This window comes from Prionailurus bengalensis, chromosome B1, assembly GCF_016509475.1.
Source record: "Prionailurus bengalensis isolate Pbe53 chromosome B1, Fcat_Pben_1.1_paternal_pri, whole genome shotgun sequence".
In the NCBI taxonomy this organism is placed as follows: Eukaryota; Metazoa; Chordata; class Mammalia; order Carnivora; family Felidae; genus Prionailurus; species Prionailurus bengalensis.
In genome coordinates, this window is record NC_057344.1 from 205379423 (window position 1) to 205397302 (window position 17880).

The 17880-nt window shown below is 59.4% G+C and overlaps 1 protein-coding gene, 1 long non-coding RNA gene and 1 other non-coding gene across 3 annotated transcripts in view; 1 reads left to right on the forward strand and 2 right to left on the reverse strand.

Moving 5' to 3' along the window:
* Positions 1–458: 458 nt before the first annotated feature.
* Positions 459–17880, reverse strand: part of NSD2 (nuclear receptor binding SET domain protein 2) — a 91011-nt gene continuing 73589 nt past the window's right edge. The window contains exons 16-22 of the mRNA XM_043573169.1: positions 16876–16979; positions 15398–15667; positions 14465–14581; positions 6440–6581; positions 6210–6316; positions 5059–5263; positions 459–4217 (exon numbers count right to left, since the gene is read on the reverse strand). Of these exons, the coding sequence (XP_043429104.1) occupies positions 3946–4217; positions 5059–5263; positions 6210–6316; positions 6440–6581; positions 14465–14581; positions 15398–15667; positions 16876–16979 (1217 nt within the window). The 3' untranslated portion in view covers positions 459–3945. The remainder of the gene's footprint in view (positions 4218–5058; positions 5264–6209; positions 6317–6439; positions 6582–14464; positions 14582–15397; positions 15668–16875; positions 16980–17880) is intronic.
* On the reverse strand, positions 6691–6817 carry LOC122479294. Its single transcript, XR_006296338.1, has one exon.
* Positions 8294–17042, forward strand: LOC122479131. Its single transcript, XR_006296236.1, has 3 exons — positions 8294–8789; positions 9124–12794; positions 13453–17042. It is a non-coding gene; the product is annotated as an uncharacterized LOC122479131 (long non-coding RNA).

Here is a 17880-nt window from a genome sequence, read left to right on the forward strand (position 1 = left end):
CCCCCGTTGGGGTGGGTGGTGGCGGGCCGGCAGGATGGTCACTCCCCGACTAGGGGGAGCCAGGGTCAAAGGCTCTCCTCAGGGAAGACGGAGGACCCGGGGCGGGGCTGAGCGTCCGCTCAGAAGGGCCGGCAGCTCCTGACCGTTTCACCCTCGATGGGGATTTGCTCATCAGAGTGTTTAAAAAAGCGGGGGGGGGGGGGGGGGGGGGGGCATTTTTCCGAAAGGAGAGCTACACTTACTGTTTGTGGTGTTTGCTATCCCTCCGAGGCCACGGTCAGCTTCTACCAGGGCAAGTGAGCGGTGGAGCGACAGTCTGAGGACAGAGCCCTTCCCGAGGGAGGGCAGGCGGGGCTGTGCCAGCAGCCTCGGAATGACCACGCAAAGTAAGCGGAAAAGTGGGAAAAAGCCCAGAACTTCAAAATGCAATCCCACATAAAATAAGTTTAAGAAAAAAAGCCTTTAAAAAGTTTTTAATACAAAAATACTCACATACAGTTTTCCAAACACAGCTTCCCACTTTAAATGCTATTCTCCCGACTGGCGGTTCCCGAGTCTACAGTTCCGTCTAGCCGCCCGGCCCCCCGCCCCCCACCCCCCCGCAGGAAGTTCAAGTTTTTAAGTCTAGCGAAACCGGTGATAGCACCGAGTGTTCCTATGAGGAGCCTGACCTCATTCTGTATGAAGCGTAGACACCAACAGGCACATTTAAATTCATATTTAATTTCTGACAGGGCATTTCACATCTCAACAGGGTTCGCTGGACAGCACGACGCCTGCGACAGCATTTCCCTCTAGTGACTAACATCCAACACTGTGCTGCTCAGAGGATATCGAGAATTTGGCAACAGTCCTTTGCATTAACTTTCCTCAAAACAGGCTTATCTTTAATTCCTGGAAACCAGGTAGTTCCGGAAGATGGGCACGATACACACTGTGGTTTTTATGTCAAGAATTTCAAAGGCGTCAGACGCAGACCTGAGTGCGAGCGAGGCCCAGGAAGCAAGGGAGGCGGGCTGTCCACGCGGTTCCTTACCGACCGGGGCAAACGGGGTCACTGTGCCACTCCGGTCCCCACAGTGGCCCTACTTCCTGCCAGAGCGGACGTGTCCTTGTGCCCCGTGCGGTGTGCGAGGCGCCCGGGTCCCCGGAGGCCAGTGTTGGCACGGGAGGGCGAGACTTCGCAGGCCACGGGCACAGCACCAGTCGTTCTGACGCTGAGGGATCCGGAGGTGTTGGGGCGGCTTTCGTTTTGTTTCTGCTTCACATTGGTGACAAAGGGGTGAAGCTGACATTCATAAAGACCGAATCACCCCCCCCACCCCACCCCCCCAGCAAAACGAGCTCTCCCTCAGATTCAGAGCAAAGCCCTGGCAGGAAGGCCCTTCGAGCTCAGCCGCCGCGCCTCAGCCTTGTTGTACTCGGATTCGTAAAGCAGTTTTCTAGAGATTTTCAAAGTTAGTGTTATTTGCTCATTAGTTTTAAGTTTTTGGAAAGAGGATAACCATATTTAAAATAATTTTTCCAGCATTTCCTTCAGATCGTAGAATTTGAAAATATCAAAAGTGACTCAAAACTCACAAGATTTTACTACTGTCAAGTACAAAAATAAGTTAATCTGCTCCCCAAAGTGCGCTGCAAAGCCAGTCTGATGGTCTGACTTCTGGTGGGAGAGGAGAAGCGAGGGGCGAGGCTGCACCCAAGGCCCTGGGCCATGAAGAGCGGGGCCCGCAGGCCTCGGGAATCCCTCAGGCCCTGAGCCGGAGCGCCAGGGCATGGGAACGCTGCTGGGCTCGTCGTGGGAACAACCTTCCAGGTTGTTTGGGGAAGAAGGAGCATAAATCTATAAACCAATCCAGTATTTTCTTGGGACGATTTGAGAGAAACGAGTTCTACGCGGAAGCACCCCACAGTTCCCCGGGTCCTACTGAGCAAGTGCATTTCCAGAGGTCACCTAAGCCACACGCAGGAGGGGTCCACTGATGACCAAGCTCTCGTGTCTCCTTCGTGGCCGCGGATGGCTCCTTCCTCCAGGATCACGATAGGAGGAGGGCAGAGGGATGCCTGGGTGAGACCCTGTTCATAGCGAGCGAGGCCCCGTCGGTGCCATGGAGCCTCACACCCGAAGCAGACTCTTCCCCGTGGTCCGAGCCCGGCAGAGACCGCTGCCCCCAAGAGCTCACGTCACCAAACCACGGAGAAGAAGTTAAACGGGGGGGTCCGGGTCCAAGCATGTCCTGCAGTTGCACGAGGCAGAGGCAATGATGGAAGAGAAACAGGAGAGACCTCGGGAGTTTTCAACAAGGGACGTGTGTACGTCTCTGTTCTCCTTCGGTTGTTTTAAGAAGAACGGACCAGAAACAAGCATCTGCTGCTGAGTATTCCATTCCCTTCCCTCCCATCGTCAGCATGGAGGCTGCGGGCCCCACGGGGCGCACTTGGCTGCCTGGCGTCCGGGACCCCCGCCCTTGGTGCTCCGGACTCCCCAGGGTCAAGAGAAACTTCCAAAGAGAAGAGACCTTCGTGCTCCCAGGAGCTCCTCCCATGGTGTGGCCAGGCCTCGTAAGGAGTAAAAGTTAGTGACGTCTCACAGAGAAGTTCCAGGCCCGACGCCCACGGTGCCTCGGGCCCCCAGCACGAGTGCCTGGCGGTGGCGTACTGGCTGGGCGCGCGTGACCAGCACAACTCCTGTTTTCTATGAACAGACCCCCCAGGGGGTGACGGGAGAGTAGCAAGTAGGTGCAACGGTCCTAGACTCTGCGTCTCTCCTCAGACCCCGAAAGAACAATTTTCGGAAAAGCCCGTCTCCCACGTGCTCTGGGTCCCCAGGGTGGGGAGCACCTGGCCGTGCCCTGCTGCCGGGACTGTCCGCTGCCGGGCCGCGGGCGCACGAAGCCCCGACAGAACCATTTCTGTGAACTCGGCGCTTCACACAAACTCACCGCGGGGCCGCACCCCCACCGAGTTGGCCCCTTTCCCTGGGAGAATTCAGGGCCGCATCAGTAAATACACGTTTCAGTCGGTGGTAATTTGTGAGAACAAGTTTAGCAAAAATATATTGAGAATAAAAGCCAGAAACTGGTAAAGAAAAGCCCAATGAAAAAAATATACAAAGTCTTCCCCCAAATGTTGGTAAGAACCTAGTGCGTTCAGGGACAGGCCCAGGTGAGATGCGCCAGACCTGGCCTGGGCCGGGGAGGCCGCTCCGAGAGGCCCCACGCTTGCAAGGCCCACGGGGTGGCGCCATTCAGTCCAAATCCACGACAGAAAAAACTACGGGACAGCTTACAACACTGTCACTATCACCACTCCTGGGGCCGGCTCCTCACTAGGATGGAAAAGAAGCATTTTGAGGAAAAATTTCACATTAGTACAAAAAACCCCCAAATCATACAGCTGTTTCAGAAGAGCAAAATAATGATCAAAATCATGGTTTCCAAGGAATCCAGGGTCTGAGTCCTTGCCCAGGCCCCGCCCTGGTCTCTCCTGAGTGACGAAGGCAGGTGAGCTGGCCAAGTGACTTTGTTAAGATGAAAGAGATCATAGTGAGCCTTTAGAAAAATACTACCCTCTACATTTCAGGTGAGATAAAGACATTTCATATGCCAATTAATTTTCAATTATAACTTTAACCTACAAAAATAGAGTGGGAGGGAACCTTGACATTCTCAGAAATTCAAGTGTAGCTGTAATGCTGTGTAGTAAGGCTTGTTTGTCCTGGAACCTTCTGAACCTCGCGGCTCAGACGGGTCATCAGTGCAGACGCAGCGGGCGCTGCCGAGGATGGCTCAGTGGTGGACAGGCACTCCCTCCCAGGAGGCCTACACGGCTGTCATAGCGGCTTCGAGCTGGGTCCTCTGGGCCAGGACCCCCCTCCTCCCCCCCCCCCCCCCCGCGGCCCTCCCCCCACCCCCCTCCCGGAGCTGGCCAAGCCACTGCCTGGCGCTATTTGCCTTCCGGGACCCTCCGCCAGCACCTCCTCCTCTTCCTCTTCCCCTTGGACTTGCTGGGTTCCGGAAAGGGTTTCCCAGTCTGGGCGCTCCGGGCCGACACGGCCCCCAGGTCATGCTCGCAGCAGCATGGCCGCCCGTCCCGCGTGGAGCCGAGGGCCGCCCCGTCCTGGTGCTCCTTGCAGAATGAGTTGGGGCAGAAGTGGCAGAATGACGTGGAAGGTCTGCCACACACGTCACAGTGGTGCCAAGGACATTCCCACTTCCCTGCAACGAAACACGAAACGTGAGCCGGAGCGGCGGCAGCAGCAACAACTTCTAGCGTTTGCGTGGACTGTCCGCTGAGACGCACAGAGACGACACCGCTCCTCCCCAGCTGACGTGGAGAGGAGCAGAGGCCGGGCGGGCCGGCCGGGCGGGGGACGCGGCCCACCCCCGGGCCCCGCTGGCACTCCGGCTTCTCTGTGACCTCGCCGTGGCCTGGACCGGCTTTCTACTGGGGATTTGATCTTTCCGGCGTTAATCTGCACCAGCTTGCTGCTCAGTGGGGTCACCACCCGTCACCTGCACACTTCCCTCTCGCGTCTGTCCAGAAAGTCTCGTTCTGTCATCTTTTGCACACGATCTGTTTTCTTTTACGATCAAACGTGTTTGACTTCCCTTTGTATAGATTTTGGTTTGCATGAGGATCTGTTTTCGCTTCTGGACAAGTTAACATGTCACACCCTCACCCGTCATCCCTCCAGAGCGAGGCTGTTGAGAACAAGGCGGAGCCCGCCCCGTGTCCCCCTCCCGGCCCTGCGCGTCCCAGGCTGGCTCCGGGGGCCCCCTTCCTACGACACCCAAGGCTGGGCAGAGCTCTGCGCCCGGAGCCCGGCCCCCCTCCCACGCCGGCAGCCCTGGCTCGGCAGCCACTCGCGGGACCTTGGCCCAAGCCCCGCTCCGGGTGGTCCGAGGGGCTCCGCGGCCGTGCCCGCCGCAGACCCTGACTCCACGCGCGGACCTCCCTGGGCCGGGCCTCGCTACCTGAGTCACCGAGTCTGTGACCGGGAGAGGAGAGCCATCGACAGGGACCCCCAAAGGCCGCCGGGGGGGCCCGCTCACCCACCGAAGGGCCGCTTGCCCAGGCCCAGGCACGACAGGTGGTAGGCCTTGGTGCAGGATTTGCGGTCACACAGCACCAGCTGGCCGCCGTCCCCACAGCGGAAACACTCATCCTCGGACTCCTTCTTCCCTTCGCCTCTGGTTCTCCGCCTCCTCGTTCTCTTCTTGCTCTTTTTGCCCTTTTCCTCTGAAGAAAGGGACGTCGAGGTCTAAAGTGAGACACAGACACGCTTTGTTCATGAGACGTGCGTGGACCAAGGCAGTAACCAAAGGAACCACAAAGAGGGAGCACGAGAGCCGTGGTGCAGGTGCGTGCATCTCTGGGGACTCAGCAGACGCTTTCGCCTGGAGAAGACCGAGCGGGGGCCAGGCGTGTGCCTCGGGGGGGGGGGGGGGCTCATCCCACACACGCCTGTTCTGCCCCACGGGTGACCACTGAGCACAGCGAGGAGGACCAGCTTTGCCAAGAGCCTCTGTAGTAGCAGCTGTCGGAGCCTCCCGGATCTGTGGACGGGACGCACAGGCCCGGAGCGGCCCCGCCCCCACGGGATGCGCCCCTCGCTCTTTCCAGCAAGAACCGCACTGTGAGCAAGAGAAACAAAATCATGCCCTCGGCTGAAGCGGCAGACCCCCGTGGACATCCCAACTCCGGGCCAGATGCCCGTGACCCCCCGTGTTTGGGGGCCTAGGCAGGCAGGTAAGTGGGCCCCAAATTCATGACCTGCCCGGAATCTCAGAACGGGATGCTCCTTGGAAACGGTGTTGATGCGGATGTAATACGTTAGGATGAGGTGCTACTGGGGCAGGGTGGGCCCTTAACCCAGAATGACTGGCATCCTCACGAGGAGAGGAAGGGACACAGAGACAGGGAGAAGGCCCTGTGCAGATCAGGGCAGAGACGGGAGTAACGCGTCCACCAGCCAAGGAACGCCAAGGCCGGCTGGAAACCGCCAGAAGCCGGCAGAGCCTCCGGACAGAGCGAGGCCCGGACGGCGCTCTGGCTGCAGACTTCCGGCCGCGTGAGCCATAGGAGCCCGGAGCCCTGCCGCCCACACCCTGCAGGGACCCCTCCTGCCCACCAAAGCTACCCGCCAGCCCGGAAGAAGGGACGGACGTGTCCGCAGACGTCAGAAAGGCTGGCATCCGTGACCTTACCTTTGGTCTGTCCCCAAGGAACCCGCTGCAGTTGGAGGCCCCACACCGACAGACTGTCTTCTCGTTACCCAAACAGTCGAGGTTGTAGTTAAAGGTCAGCTCCGTCCCTAGGGGAGAAGAGACACGCGGCCACCCTGGAAACGCGTTCGTCAGGCCCACAACACACACTCCTACTTGCTCACGTCCACACCGGCATCACGGCCTCGGGGGAGCCCGCGGATATGTCGTACCTGCGGGGATGTCGCACACGGCAAACAGGCCCACGCGAGTGTCCCCGTTCACCGTCCACTTGAGGGTCTCACAGTTGGGCTGGCAGCTGTGATTCATGAACCGGGAGTAGTTTCCTTTGGGGCCAGCATCAATTATCCGGTCCTGTAAGGTACAACTCAAGTTTCAAGTCGCATTTAAACGCAGGGGTGACCCTTAGCCATTATGCCCTTCTTAAAGGGAATTTTCACCGTCTCTCCCAACTGGCCGACGATGTTGTACTGGAAACCGTGGTCTCCTGTGTCCACTCGGACAGGACGCCCCCAAACCAGTTCTCTGTTTCTCTCACTCACGGAGGGCAGGTCAGGACCACGTGGCGAGGACCAAGCCCCAGCGAGTCCCGGTGAGGACGGGGCAGCCAGCAGGCGCTTCCCCACACCAGCCAGCAGGTGACAGACAAGCCAGGAGGGACGGGAAGGTGTCACCACTGACAGCCGCCAGAGACTCACATCGACGGACACAAACGACAGGACCCCGGTTCCAAAGGAGCAAAGGATATAACCACACGATTCCTGAAGATCTGACCCAGACGCACAAGCACTTTGGGAAGGTGTCCACATTGCCAAGCAGCGGAGGAAACGCAGGTGAAAAGGACAACGGAACCGGACGCACTCGGTGACCGCAGGAACGGGTTTGATTAAAGCAGCCGGTGCTGGCGAAAAAACCACAAATCTGTGCACGCCGTGGCCCTGCCCTGGGGCCAAGCCCGCGACCCAGCACTCGTGCACACGCCATCACCGTCCAGCAACGGGACCGTGCGGCTGGAGGTCCCTGCCCCGTGAGGGGGGCAGCCGAGGTAAGAGATGCACGGGGGAGGAGGGCACTTAAGATCAGGCACATACAGCACTGTGGTCACGAGTTTGTGCAAAGCTCTGTGTGAACGGGGTGAACAAACGTGCAAATACACGATCTACACCCACACCAGCTGTTCCTTTCAGTACAGAAATGCGATCAGAATGGGCTTGCTCTGCAGTGTGCCCTTTCCCTCCGCATAGGGGCCTTTCACGGCCCGCACAGTGTTCCTTCCCACGGCGGTGGAGGCCCTGGCCCCACAGCTTCCACGGCGTCACCGGCCCCAGGGCTCCAGGGTGCACTTCCTGGCTGAGGGCTGAGGGCCAGCATCCCTGGGCGACCTGGTGATCTGCAGCTCCGTCCTGATGTGTGTGTGTGTGCGCGCGCACGTGTGTGTATATTCTGGATACCAGACCCTTGGTAACTACGTGTCAAATCTTTCTCCTAGGACGACACTCGATTTTTAACTTGATGGTACCTTTTCTCGCTCAAAACTTGCCCAGTTTTACACATTTTGATTAATTGTTAATCAAACAATTTGATTTGTTAATCAAACAATTTGTTAATCAATTTGATTAACTGATTTTGTTAATCCTTCACTTGATGCGTTCGGGGTCTTCGACTAGCCTCGCGCAGCCTTCTCTAACCCCTAAGTTACACAAGAGACCTCCGGTGTTTCCTGGCTCCTTACAGCATCTGGAAGATCTCCTCTTGTGAGTGCAGTGAGGGGGCACCATTGCCCAGAGGTCTGTCGTCTGCCGCCCCGTCACTTGCCGCTGAGACTGGGCCACACCGTTCACGGGAACGCCACAGAGCGTGAGTGAGTGCCGTTCAGTCCTGCGGGCTTCGCCGTCTGTGTGGGCTCTAGATGGCCCATCGACATTTACTTTTATAGTTTTTTTTAACGTTTGTATTTATTTTTGAGAGAGAGAGACAGAGTGCTCTGCGGGCGCAGAGAGAGAGGGCGACACAGAATCCGAAACAGGCTACAGGCTCCAGGCTCCGAGCTGTCAGCACAGAGCCTGACGCGGGGCTCAAACCCACGAGCTGTGAGATCATGACCTGAGCCGAAGTCGGACGCTTAACCGACTGAGCCACCCAGGCGCCCCGATATTTACTTTAAATGGTTAATATTCGCGTGGAGATCATGGCAATTTGACGTTCGGGAAGACGCACATTGTGACGACATTTCCTCTCAACCAGAAACGGAGCCGTGTCTCGTTCGTTCATGTCCTCTCACGTGTCCCGCGGGAGAGCTGTCGCCAGTGTTTCCGCGTGTGTGGGGGGGACCCGACGCCGGTGCGCAGGTCGTCCATGAGCCTTCCCCTATGCCGCCGTGTCCGGGGTCAGGAGCAGCAGCCACAGCATCTTGTCTCCTTCCTGAGCCGTCTCAGGCCAAGAGTCTGGGACAGATTTTCACAGCTTCACCAAACTGGAAGAAACTCCCTTCTTTTCCCGGTTTCCGAGTGTTCAGGGAGCGGGGCTTACACAGCCTCAGAGGATTCCGCGGCACTCGTTAAGGTGACAGTGGGTGTGCCTTCCTGTGTCTGTCAGTCCTGGGCTGTGAAGGCCCCTGCGCTCCCGGGGGGCGGGGGGGTGCTTCTCAGGGGTGCACCCTCCCCTCCTGTGGGCCCCAAGCCCGCTCCCTCTGCCCCATCACTGGGCCGGGCCTGGGATCTGCCCTTGGGGTGGGGGAGGGGGAGGGGGAGGGGGTGTGTCTTTGGAAAGTACTGGGCACCGTGGGGGGGCGGGGGGGACGGATGTGGCTTTTTACTTGTGCTGTTTGCTAACTGCTAAAGTTGTGCGTTGACTTCAGTTCCCTCATTAACCGTGTTCTTTCTGTCTGTCTGTCCAGGGCCCCTCCCTCTGCCTCGGAGGCGGACGCATGGCAGACCCGGCTCCCCCAGCCTCTCCTGGCCTCCCTGTTGCCGCACGAGGGATGTGGCGCCGGGCACGCGCTCTGCACGAAGGGGTCCTTGCCGCCATCGAGGCCTTCCTTTGAGCCCCTGGACGTGGTGGGGCCGGAGTCCGACCTGCCCCGCACACGACTTTACACTCCAGCTTTCAGAATCTTTCTTTCTACGGACAGCAGAGAAGCAGGCTTTGCTTTACGGACCACTTGGGGAATCTTTAAACAGGTGAGTTAATTCAATTCCCTGTTTACAGATAGGACGATACGCCGTGCACAAGTCTAACCTACCAGCCCGTTCTGTTTGCATGCAGGCCTCTTAAGCCTTTCACCGCGAAGTAAGGCGGATTTCGTTACAATTTTCCTGTCCTGTTGGCAATTTGGAGTTTTGTCCTCCCGACCACCCTTTATAAGCAGCCCGGCATCTCCAGCCGTGTGTGGCACCCACGGGTCTGCCACCGTGGCCTCAGTGACCCCCACCTCGCCAGCACCGCTCAGCCACCTTCGGTCTCCCTCCGGGAGTTACCGGTTCCGATCCCCGGCTCCCACCAGAGGTGACCTGGGCTGCCCTTCCCTGTGTCGGGCACGATACCCCAAGCACGCTGTGCTCCCGGACAGTCTCCTGGCTCTGCGCCTCACACTCGAGCCTCTTACCCTGTAGCCGCTGCCCCTGACGAGCCGCTCAGCTGGCCGCAGGGTCTCTGGTCTCTGGCCCTCTCTTCTCCTGAACACCCTGTGGGAGCTGACCCTCTGTGCTCAGGCGCGGAGCTCTGTGTCCACAGCTGGCAAGCCGGCCTCATTCTCTTCCCCGGTACGCAATTCAGTGTCTTCGTCTGGCTACCAGAGGGTTTTGTCACACCCATAATTTTGATACAGTATTTACTACGCTGGCCATTCTGGATGGATTTCCCGGAAACACAGCACCGTCTTCACCTCCTTCCGGTGTCCGGAGCGCCCGCGGTCACGCAGAGACTGTCCTCGGCCTGTGCCTGGTGTTGTGCTGCTCTCGTCCTTCCCCGCTCTCTCCCCACCGCGTCCTGCTCGGTCCCCGCGTCTGTCCCATGTCTGCCCCGCGCTCCCACGCGCTCCGGGCAGCTGAAGCTTCTGCTGGGAGATGCCGGTCTCCTCCTGTTCCACCCCACGCCCCCTGCGTTCCCGACTCAGCTCTGCCTGCCGTCTGGCCGCCTCTGACTCCTCACTCTCTCAAGTCCAGTGCTTTGTGACAGCAGCTGTCCCAGTGGCTTCTCTCCACCACAGGCGGCTTCTGTGATCCCTTCACCACCCCTGCCTCCCAGGAGCCCCCACACCTCCCGTCTCCGCTGCCCCCTTGCGAGACTCAGTGCTGCTGCCCAGGAGGTGCCACCTGCAGACGGCTCTTCGTCTCTTCTGACAAAGGCACTTCCAGGATGATGGCCTGTCTGTCCCCAGCCCCACCAAAGACATACCCCATATACTTTTTGTTGCTGTTGCTCTGGGAGCAAGCAGCCACCCTCTCCTACCACAGTCCTACATGTATTTTAATGTTTACAGGTTCCTGTTGCCGCACCGTGGGTCCACTCCTGTCTCCCGTTTTCTTCATTGACCTTCTTTTAAGATCTCTCCAAGCTGTTAGATGCGCATTGAGTTCCTGGGTCTCCTCCACCCCCACAACTGCACCCAGTAAGCAGGGGAGTGAGGACTCTACTAAGGCCTCCTCCTTGGCTGCTGTGGCTGTTCAAAGTCTACCTTATCTGATGCTAATGTACTACGAACAGCCTTCTCTGCACTAGCCTTTACTAAGTTTTTAATTTTCTAGTACACTTACAAGCTTTCTGCTTCCTTTTTTGTTTAATTTTTTAAAGTAACCTCCACACCCAACATGGGGCTTGAACTCATGACCCCGAGATCAGAGAGGCCCGTACTCCACAGACTGAGCCGGCCAGGCACCCCTCTGGTTCATTCTTAATACATAAGTCACAGAGCTTCAGATCAGATTCCTGGGGCGCCTGGGTGGCTCAGTCGGTTAAGCGTCCGACTTCGGCTCAGGTCATGATCTCGCGCTCTGTGAGTTCCAGCCCCGCATCGGGCTCTGTGCTGACAGCTCAGAGCCTGGAGCCTGCTTCAGATTCTGTGTCTCCCTCTCTCTCTGGCCCTCCCCCGTTCATGCTGTCTCAAAAATAAACGTTAAAAAATTTTTTTTTTTTAAAAATCAGGTTCCTGTATTTTAGCCAGTCTAAACCTTAGTCTTATAAATTAAGCCATTTACATTTATTGTGATCATTGCCACACGTGTATTTTTGTGTCCCGTGCATGGTTTTTTGTTTTTAAGAGAGAAAAAACAGAGGAGATGGGTAGAAGAAGAGGGAGACAGAGACAGAGAGGCCCAAACAGCCTCCACATTCATTGTGGAGCCTGATGCAGGGCTTGAACCCACAACTCTGGGATCATGACCTGAGCTGAAATCACGAGTTGGACACACAACCAGCTGAGCTAAACCCATGCTTTCTAATTACCCTCTTTTCTCTTTTTACCTCCCTCCTACCTCACTGTCTACTTTCCTCATGCTCCTTTCCACTCAGTCGACGACTTGGAAGTCACACCTTCTGTTTCTATTCATTTAGTAATTTTCAGTGTAGCTTTAACATGTATACTTTGCCAAAGTGGAAAGTTGGTGAGACCTCATCCCCGCATCCACACAAAACAAGCAGCTCGCAATGGCTCCGTGCCACCACTTCTAACCCCTCTGGGGCCGTCAGCCTGCCCTGCCCCTGACACCACAGCCCCTCCTGCCCAGCAATCACCACCGTGGTTCCCACGGTGCCAGGCGGCCAGACCCGTACAGGTGTGCCCACTGTGGATTCGCATGCACACCACACCTGCTTGCGTCTCGCAGGTCACTTCTGAAGCTCACTCTGCTTCCTCGGTGGTGCTCGACTGTGGAGCGGGGGCTACCACCTGCCACTCTGTGCCGTGTCTTCTGGCCGCGGGTCACACGTGGAGGAGTCTGACTGTCTGGCTGTCGCTCCTGGAACGTGCTCCTCTCTCTGCCACTTTCAGTCTCTGGTGTCCCTGCTACATGTCTTTGCTACGTTTGGGTGTTTTGTTTTTTTTTTAATAGCATCTCTAGGTATACGTTTATTTTTAGTTATGCTATTCAAAACTTGGGTCAGTTTTCATCAGATTCTAGAAAATCCTTTTGCCACATGACCCTTCCCCCATTCTCTCGTCTTTCCTTCTGGAGCATCTGAACATGTCTGCCTTCTGCGTCTCCCGGCCTCTCCGACAAAGTTTTCATCTTCCCTTCCCGTGCCACGGCCGACGGCCTCTCTGGTCCCGGCTTCCGCTCCAGCCATTTGCCCTGTGGCCGCCCAGCGTCTCCTCAGCCGCCTTCTGGGCTCGTCTCGACGACTGCGTGTTAGCTCTCGGTGTGAGGCGTGATCGCCACGTCTCCTTTAATGGCTTCGGCCGTTTCTCACACGCTCGCTTAAGACTTGGTGCCAGACTTCAGTCTTACTACTTCTGGCTCTCACCAAAAGCTGAGACTTCGTGAAGGTCCTGCTTAAGGACATCTTGTTCCACGGCCCCGTAAGCGCTGAAGTGGGACTTGCGCTCTTTTTATGGCAAGGACGTGACGTGAGGTATGAGTTGTTTCTCTCGCGCGGGTCTTTGGCTTTATCTTCTCTTCAGTCGGGGAGCCTAAGTGAATTATTAGGGTTCAGCAATTTCAGGGACCAATGTGTGTGTTAAATGACGAACCGGGCATTTCTTACAACACACGAGTGGTTTACATTTTGACTCCAAAACCTGGTAGGACACGCGTTTCAAGTATTAAACTTCTAATAAAACAACCTCCCTCACCACTACCGTCTAAAAGGGAGGGGGGTGGCAGCGGGAAGCCTAAATCCGCTACCCTCGGGGCCAAGCATACGGGCCCCTTGCCTAGGACCACAGCCCTCTGAGGGGTCTACACCGGTGCCTCGGCTCCAGCTGCCCGCCAGGCCTCCGGGCAGGCCTTGGCAGTGGTCCCCACACGAGGGTTGGCCCCCGGAGGCTGCACGCGCCCGCCCCTGCTTCTGAGGAGCAGGCTCTCTGCCCCTCACCTGCCACCCTGCCCGCGTGTGGTGGGCGGCCGGTCCTCCCCCATCCACAGCTGGGTGTTCTCGTACCACGCGATCCCTGTTTGCCGGCCCGTGGGGTCTGCCGGACCCGCCTCCGGCAGGAGCTCCGCCCCCCTCTAGTGCAGGACCCTCACCTTTCTAACCAGTTCCTTCACCTTGAACGATTTCGGACTTACAGGAAGAAAAACGGAACGCTACGGCCGACGCCCGTGCCTCTCACCCGGACACGCCGCCTCCTGACACTTTCGCACGTTTGCTGTCTCCTCGTCACCTAGCCCGCAGAGGTGCCCGCGCACACGCTCCTTCCCTCGCCCTCTGCCAGTGAGCTCTTCGGACACGTCAACGCTGTCCTCCCGAGGAGCTCCCTGTGCAGACACTTAGCCGTCAGGGACGGCACCGTGTCCACGGTGGGGTCCCCCGCACGGTCTCCAGGGGGTCCCGTCCGGCATCCCAGCCCCAGGGTCTAGGGTCCCGGCAGGAAGCGCACGGACCGCGGCATCTGCCTCGTCTTGCCGTGGTGGGGCCGCGGCCTCCCTGGGGACGACCCCGCGAGGTCCCTGGGACCATCCTAAGCTGGTGCGTGATCATCTTCTACCTCGTTTCCGGCCATCCTTCGCGGTGGCCACCCGCTCCTGCTGGACGACGGCCTCGCGGCCAAGCAGCGGACACGAGCCTCGTGACTGCCTTCCCCACGCACGGCGCTCGGGCACCACAGAGGCCGCCCCTGGGGTCCGAGCAGCCCTCCCCGCACACACCCGGGAAGGGCCGTCCTGGCGGGCGGGAGCCAACCCGTGAGCGTCCCGGGTGCACCTTCTTCCGTTCACCCCCACCGGCAAACGGGCGGTGTGGCCCCTGCTCCGAGGACATCGGTCCCTCTGGCCCACGTATCCTGCAAACTGCACACCTGGGCTGTGCGGCCGAAAACGTGTAACTCTCCTCATCTTTTCTCCTCTTTTCACCGACCCTCGGTCCGGCCTGTTTGGTACTTTGTGCAACGCACCAGCGGACGCACGCGGCCCCAGGACGCCCTCACGCAGACAGGCCCTCAGGCAGCTGCCGGAAGACGCCGTGCCCCTCAGGAGAAAACGCATAAACGTCTGAAGACCGGGCCACGCGGACGGGACCACAGACAGGCCTGTGGCCCCGGGGCACAGCGCAGCACACGGCCCCTGGGGAGCTGGCAGCACTACCTTGTCTATGGTGAGCATGTAGAAGTGTGTGATGTCGTTCTCGTGTGCGTGTTTGATCCTCGCCATGCACTCCTCCTCGTCAATCAGCTCACCGACGTACTCATTCACGAACTCTCCCTGGAAGGCGGAACAGCAGACCGTGACCGTGGTAAACAACGGGGTCCGGGTGCAGGAGACCGCGCCCGAAGCACCCGGAGCCGGCACCGCGCGCGCGCGTCACGATGCGGTCCAGTTCAGGTCTACCCCAACGACTCCGTACTCGGCTGTCAGGGAACAGTTCACCCGAGCGTCCTTCCCAAAGCGGCACCCTAACTCTCGCTTCCTGCAGCAACTGCCTCTGGGCACCCTGGCGGCACACCCCGAGCTCCCACACGGCCGGCCGCCACGGCTCGCCTTCCCTAGCGGAGTCTACACGGCGAGAGCCCGGAGGAACTGGCCGCCGAGGCGGGCGGTGGAACCAGACCCGCAGGGGCCGTGCGCGTTTCAGAGACCTGGGGTCCGAGGCCGCCGCTGCCCCCGCCCCCCCAGGCCCCGCCCCCCTGGCCTCATAAGCCAATTCCGGCTGCCTCTCTACTTCCGGCTGCCCAGCCTAGGACATGGGCAGGCCGTGTGTGGCCTGTGGCCTTGACGGACGACCTGGTCCCACGCTGCCCCGGACGGAACGGCCGCCCATCCGGGGCAGGGCTCCTTCACAGTCTTTCCTGTCATAGAGCAGCCACCAAAATGCCAAGTGGAGGCCAAGTCAGGGGCCTGCTGAGTTTTACTTCGCTAGACAGCACGCACGTAACGTTTTACGACATTCAACCGTGGTAACTCAGACTTTTTACAAACCCCGTTCTTACGTGCGTGCAAAAGCGTACTAAGCATATCCAAGCGTAAACCGCCAGCCGGCCCAGGATTTCTTGCAAGCAAGGAAAGGGGCTCGGCACACACCTTTCTGATGTCCCGCTTGGCGACCAGGCCCCACCCTTTGCCGTCGGTCTTGATGATCTTGGTCTCGGGGTACTGGCGCTTGGTGAAGCACTGATTCTGGCAGTACTCGCCGGCGGGGCACACCTGCGGGTGGCACTCGAACATCAGCATCCGGTTCAGACACTCCGAGTCGAAGCCGCAGGGGTTCTCGTCGGTGGGCTTACAGTTGCACTTGGGGATCTCAGAGATGTCGGCCGTGTGGATCTGGACTTTCCCATAGGGCTTGTTCACCTGCCGGGGACACGGGGGCGCGTCAGACAAGAGAGCAAGCACCCCGGCCTCCCGCCGGTCCCCACGCTCCAGAGGAGGGGGGCGGGGGGGCGGGGGGGGCATGGCCCCCCCCCCCGCCCGTCACTTCACGTCCCTCGTCCACGCTTGCCCCGCCAGGCTGCCAGAAGACAGGCGCACGAGCACGTGCTGAGCACGGGGCAGGGTCCCTGTAGCCAGGGACCCGCAGGCAGGTGACCAGGGAGGCTCTGCCCTGGCAAACTCGCGGTTCACGGTGACAGCACAAGAGCAACCCAACCACAAAGCCACAGACAGAGGGGAAGAGGGACTGAAGCAGAGGCCAGTAAGGCGAGGGGAAACGTGGCGGAAGAAAGGCCCTCCTCACTGCTGGGCCGCGACAGCGAAACACAGAAGCGCGATCTGAAAACACGCCTCAGGGGCCCTCAGGTCCCAAGCTGTTTGACCCAGGAGCTCCATTTCCACGAAGTCATCCCTGAGGAAACACTAGCCCCAGAGAACGTGTCACCTGCACACGCACACACAGGGCGCGCCGCCCGGATCTGAGGAGCAGAGACGCGGCCTTGAGCGGCCAGAAGGCAGCTGACACACTGTGTTGAGAGGCTGCCGGGCCCCAGGCGGCAGGACACGGTGACATCGGCTCACCCAGCGTGGCTGTGAGGAGCTCCTGGACCTCTCTCCCTCCCACCCCGTGGGGACGTGGGGCCCCAGGTTCCCTGCCGGGACTGCCGGGCTCGCCGGAGGCAGCCTTGTGCGGCATCCACACCCTCTACGGCGGGAACATCGCTTTGTCTCCAGGGCTCCGGCTGACCAAGCCACGTTCCAGCCGAGCACCGGCCCGGGCTGGCCACCTCTCATCCAAGCTCGTCCCCAGCGCCGGGTGACGACGGCGTGCCCGCCACCACCCCCGTGCCTCACGGGCTCCCGGCTGGAGCCTCACACGAGGGCAAAACCCAAAACCGCGGAGACCCCCCCCCCCCACCACCAGCCCTGCCTGCACGCCCTCCCCGCCCCCCAGAAAGGACACACGCTGGCCAGTGGCTGCACCTGCTCTCTGCCCGTGACCTCAGGCAGCAGTCCACACGGGGGCTGCAGACAGATGCTTGCTCACGGCAGCCCTCTTACCCACCGCGGCCGGAGGGCCCACCCACGGTCCCGCAGTGACCCCTGACCCGGCCCCCCACCGCCGTCACCTTAATGTGCTTGTACGGCGGGGGCTTGCGCTCACTCTCCTGCGTTTCTCGGGCTTCCCTTTGAAGTTTGATTTCACGAAAACGAGCTTCAGCTTCCTGCAGTGCTAAAAAGTCCACGAAATGTGAGCGTGAGTAAGAGGTTTAGTAAATTCACAGCTCCACCTACAGGCTCTGCGTCTAAACGGCCGACGCAAGCCTCCGTGTCCCGCCAAGTGCGGTTACCAGTCTCCGGGAGGCTCTGGGGTGTGCACGCTGTTCAGGGCGGGTGTTTTAAATGCCGCGAGGGTTTTCCACCCAAGATGCTCAGAGAGCGCCGGGCCGAGGAGGCCTGGGAGGCGCTGTGCTGTGCCACCTGCCACCAGGAAGGCCCAGGGCGGGTTTCTCTGGGAGGGTGATGCTCCAGCTCTCACTGTCCACGGGGATCTAACATCCTCCCGGGAGGACACGTCCTCTGGGAGGGGGCGGGGGTGGCACCGGGCTCAAGCGAGGGCGGAGGACGCCATGCGTGCTGGGGCCACCCTGACCCCCAGGACTCAAGTCTGACCTCACGACCCACCAGCGGACTCCAGCACGTTAAGTCTCAGTTTCAACATCTGTCATCTCATTACGAGTTTTGAAAATCTTTCTCATCAGACCTTTGCTGCCCGCTGTGCGTGAGGCCCACAGGAGACAAGACGCCGGTCTGTCAGCACAGACCACCCAGCCACCCCCATGTGCCACCGGCCGCAATGCGCCCGCCCTCCGTGGACTAGGACGAGCCGAACGCACGCCAAGTCCCCCTTCGGTCCCACTCACTCTCGGCCCCGAGTAAATGCCACCTCCTCCAGTCAGGTGGTGGCATTGCCATCCCGTCAGTCACCCTGGCTGTGGAATCAGAGGGCGGGGCACCTGTCTACCTACCCACACCTGGCCCTTCCCGGGGCACCCGGTCTAGACGGCGGCAAAGTCTTCTCCACATTTCTATCTTACATAACAGGCAAGGCAGAAGACATCTCTGTAAACCAG